Source organism: Haliotis cracherodii, unplaced genomic scaffold (assembly GCF_022045235.1).
Source record: "Haliotis cracherodii isolate W230 unplaced genomic scaffold, xgHalCrac1.p SCAF_16, whole genome shotgun sequence".
NCBI classification, from domain to species: Eukaryota; Metazoa; Mollusca; class Gastropoda; order Lepetellida; family Haliotidae; genus Haliotis; species Haliotis cracherodii.
In genome coordinates this window covers 1,283,066-1,287,637 of record NW_027266271.1, presented here as the reverse complement: position 1 = coordinate 1,287,637, position 4,572 = coordinate 1,283,066, and the positions used below count along the sequence as shown (strand labels likewise).

Genomic DNA, 4,572 nt, shown 5'->3' with positions numbered 1-4,572 from the left:
CTTTGCTTGTTTGCCAATCCCTCCACTTTATGGAAATAAATATGTTTATATCAAGGCCTAACTAACTCTGGACAGCTACTCGAACGTATATAAACACAGCAGCCAAGGATAAAAATGAAATTATATCAATATAAGAAAACAGAAATCATATCAATACAAAAACAGGAATTATGTGAATACCAAACTCACAATAGATATGTGTACCCTACTCACACACAGGAGTCCCAAAGAGGGACAGGTCAGCCGAAATTGCTTAGGCAAAAGGCGACCTCTCAAACTCTTAATGCAACAACAAACACGCATTAATCATTCGGCAGTTGCAGTTTGTACCCCAAGCTAGCAACACCTACCCAGCCTTCCAAGCTTCCCAAGCCAGCACAGCATCGACTGATAGCCAGCCTAGGAGAAGTCTACCGGTAATTATCAACTCACTCACGCATCTTCATTACAATCAACACAAAACCACACAAGCCACTCTCTAAAAACCCTTAATCCACCCAAACAAACAACACTCTCCTCAAACTCCTCCTCTTAAAAAACAGCTAAATCCCCAAACACAACTCACCAGCCAAATCCCTCCAAACAACACTACCTTCCCTTAAGACAACCTTATCCCAAACACCGTTCAACAACTACATCTTACTACATCCCACCACATTTTACTACACCTTCCTTTAAAACAAAACCCACCCAAACACCGCTCATCAACTACATCTCACTACATCTAAATACATATCACTACATCCTTTCATACCACCTCATTACAAACAACATGTCTGACACACGCATCATATCATCACCCACGCAGACATCTCAGAACCCGACTTACAAACACCGGCGGTAGCGCACAACACTTCCGGGAGGACACCAGACACACTCATCACAGGCGAGTTCAGTCTAAACACATCGGACCAAACCAGACACACTCATCCCAGGCGAGTTCGGTCTAAACACATCAGACCAAACCAGACAACTCGCCCACTCAAACAACCCCCCCCCCCCCCCCAAAAAAAACAAAAAAAACAAACAAACAAACCCAACAACAACAAAAAACAACAAACAAACAAAAAACAAAACTGGACACCTCCAACACACAAAACAAATCCATTATCACCCCGACCTCACTCTTCACTACATTCGCGCTCTCCGCCGGCCCTGCATCCATTCTCTCACAAGCACTCACAGCTGATAATGTAGGACTTTGGTTTAAACAACAAAAAATCCACTACGATAAAATTAAACGAGCTAACAAAGGATACCAAATTATTTTTCCTATTCAATACTCATTTAACGCAGCCCAAAAATCACACAAATATTCCAAATTACCGTTACCCGCCAAATCCCTAACTGGCAGCTATTCACTCGCGGAGTCATAAGAGTAAACAGTAGTATAAGTAATGATGGTTCTGGACCACTTCCACTGGAGCCAGATTTATATACCTATACTGCTACAAAAGAGGGAATGTTTTATGTAAAAAATGATGATGTGATTCAACGATAGTCATGGTTCGTATTAAAAGAATCATCAATATTAATTAATAATGGATAAAATTTAGGGGTGTTCCCACTTTGCCGGCAGGTATTGTCTAGGGTAATTAAGGTAATCTCCCGGGATAATCCACAAACAATGGAGGGATTAAACACAGATTAATTGACTGACTGCCTGTAGGTAGCTCTTATTCCAAATGATTACCATATTAACCATAAAACACATTTCTTTCACATAATTCTTCAAACACAATTCTTTCACAAAATTCTTTATTTTCATAAACAATTGTATATACATTTACCAGATGGGAGACGGCATCTCCATATTCCATCATTGTCTTGCTATTATTCTGAAGACAGACTTTCAGGTGGTGTTCATGCTCCAGTTGGCAATACTGTTTCTTCTTGGGGCGTTTCTTACCACCAGACTGGAGCTGACTGATGGTCACTTCTGTCATTGATTGTTTTTATAAGGGTGATGAACCTGAAGATGTTGGGATGGTTGGTGGTCATTTTGTTGATTCTTGCGTGCCACCCCTCATCATGATTCGTGGACCTAGCGTGTCAAAATGGTTCCACATATTTTTTCTCCCTCAACCCACTGCTCAGTTACATAATCAGCCAACTTCGAAATTTAAGGGTCTTCCATGTTAGCAGCTTCAAGGGAATTGAACAAGAAATCTTCGATATCTTCAGGTCTCAGTAGAGGTAGGGCAGAAGCTCTCCTCACGAACAAGTTCACATCTGGGTTGTTTGCAAAGGCTCTTTGCAGACCACACTTCTTGACATTGCGCCAAACTGCCTGTCGATAGTGAAAGAGACACCCTTTCATTTCACAGTCAAAAACATGTCTTACAGCATTCTGGACAGCTTTCTCAAAGTCAGTGTAGATGGTTCTGGGTCTTAGGTGCAGGGTTTCAGCATTCTGTTTGAAGATGGTGAAGAAGCGCTGATATGTTGATTGCTTCTTGTTGGGCAGGAGGGCATACACTAAAGGAAACATTTTTCCTTCAACAAGGGCGTGAACAGTATAAAGCTAGTGGAACACCCCTGGGACTGCACTAAGCGTTCCATCCATGGTTATGAATATCTCGGTAAGTTGTTATCATTCCACTGGATGTGTTTATTGTTGCAGGACAGGCGGACTTGCATCATCTCCAGTGCACCTTCTCTCCTCTCCTACTCTTTATGCTGAATTTATTACCCTGGTAGCAGAGGTTCTGACCACCACGACTATTTGGAATAAATCGCACATTCACTTGTACATTCGCCATGATGCAAGGAAGTAATGATGAAATTACTTACTTACTTACTTATATTGGACATTTTATGTGCGCTTACCGACTGCAGCGTATTTCGCACACGGGCCCGGCCAAGCTATTTAATGTGTTTCGGAAAAGGGGAAAAAGTTGTTTGGCAATCCAGTAGGGGTGTTTTAATGGTTGCTTATATAGAATTTTGGAAATTTTGAGATTTGGAAAAATGCCAAGAGGGTTTGGGGGGCGAACTAAGGGACCTGAGTATGAAAGTTTGTTTGTTTGATTATGTGGTTTGGTTTTGGTAGTTTATTGGGGTTTTAAATGCGATTTATTAGTCCTGTTTTGATTAAGTATACGCCTAAGGCTTTGATTTTTTCTATTTTATTTTGTGGATTTAGGATTGCTTCTAGAGTAAGAGCCTTATTTAGATTTAGGGTGGTTTGTAGTGTAGTTCGGTGTGTTAGGTAGTGGATGCAGTGTATGAGTACGTGTTCTGGGGTTTCTTCTTGTTTGCAATGTGGGCAGGTTCCTGTTGCATGTTTTCTTATTATTTTGAGGTGGTTATTTAGGTTGGCATGTCATGTTTGGAGTTATGTGATTACTCTGTCGATTGTTTTGGACGGATAGAGAATTTTTGGTTTGGTTAGGGTTTTTTTAGAACCTTTTTGATTTGGCTATTTGAGTTTTGATATAGGTTATGCCATTTTTTGTGATTTTTTGTTTGTTGAAACTTTTAATTTCTGATTTGGAGATGGGTAGGTTTAAGCTTATTTCTGGGATTTTAAAGGATAGTTTAGCTGCTTTATCGGCGTTTTCATTGCCGTATATTCCTACGTGGGCGGGGATCCAAATGAATACTATTTGTTTGCCTGCCTTAGTTAAATCGTTGGAGCTTTTTAGTATTTGATTTATTAGTTCAGGGCGGTTTTTGGCGTTTTTATTTTTGAGGGCTTGTAGTCCACTGAGCGAGTCGGTTAGTATTAGGATTTTTTGTTGTTTTTTAGATTGTTGATTATGAAGGGCTGCGGCCATGCCCATTAGTTCGGCCGTGAATATTGATTGATTGTTTGGGAGTCGGTAGGATTGTGTGGTTTTAGTTGGTTGTGTGATATGGACTCCAAAACCTGTGTGTTTGGAGATCGGATCTGAGGATCCGTCTGTGTAAATGTGACACCAATTTGGCCAATTTTCATGTATGTATGCTAGTGTGGTGGTTTGTTTGTTTTTTTACAGTTTTGTTTAAGATTGTTTATTTGGTGTTCATTTAAGTAATTGGTTATTCTTTGGGATACTGGAGTAAGTAGAGGGTGTTTTCGAGCTAGGGCTTGGTTTTGGGGGCTGATGTTTTTGTTTATTAGGTTTTGGATTAGGGGGTTGGATTGAGACGCGGCCCAGAAATTTAGGGTTAATTGTTCCCTACGTAGATTTAGTGGCATTTCTCCTGTTAAGGCCTGGAGTGAAGTGTAGGAGGTGCCATGTTGAGTGCGTGTTATTAGTTTTAGAGCCTGATATTGGATTGAGTCTAGTTTTTTGCTCAGGGATTGGTTTAGGGTGTCGTATATGGCACATCCGTAGTCTATTTTAGATCTAATTAGTGATATATAGAGTGAGAGGAGGGTGTCTTTGGAGGCCCCCCAGTTTGAGCCAGTTAGGCATCTTAGCGTATTTAGATCTTTGCTACATTTAGTTATTTGATTATTTATGTGAGCGCCCCATGAGAGATGTTCATTGAAAAGTAGTCCTAAGAATTTGGTTTGTTTTAGGAATTGGATTGGTTTGTTGTTTAGCTGGAGTTTTGGGTAGGCAGGTTTCATGTTTTTTGTGT

At 40.4% G+C, this 4,572-nt stretch overlaps 1 protein-coding gene across 1 annotated transcript; it reads right to left on the bottom strand.

Annotated features, from left to right (window-relative positions):
• Positions 1–2,122: 2,122 nt before the first annotated feature.
• Positions 2,123–2,491, bottom strand: LOC139464127 (uncharacterized). Its single transcript, XM_071245663.1, has one exon. It carries the CDS (start codon positions 2,489–2,491, stop codon positions 2,123–2,125), a length of 369 nt encoding a protein of 122 aa, XP_071101764.1.
• Positions 2,492–4,572: the final 2,081 nt, after the last annotated feature.

Excerpts from the sequence above, each read along its gene's own strand:
- LOC139464127 (XM_071245663.1), bottom strand. The coding sequence starts at position 2,491 with ATGTTTCCTTTAGTGTATGCCCTCCTGCCCAACAAGAAGCAATCAACA.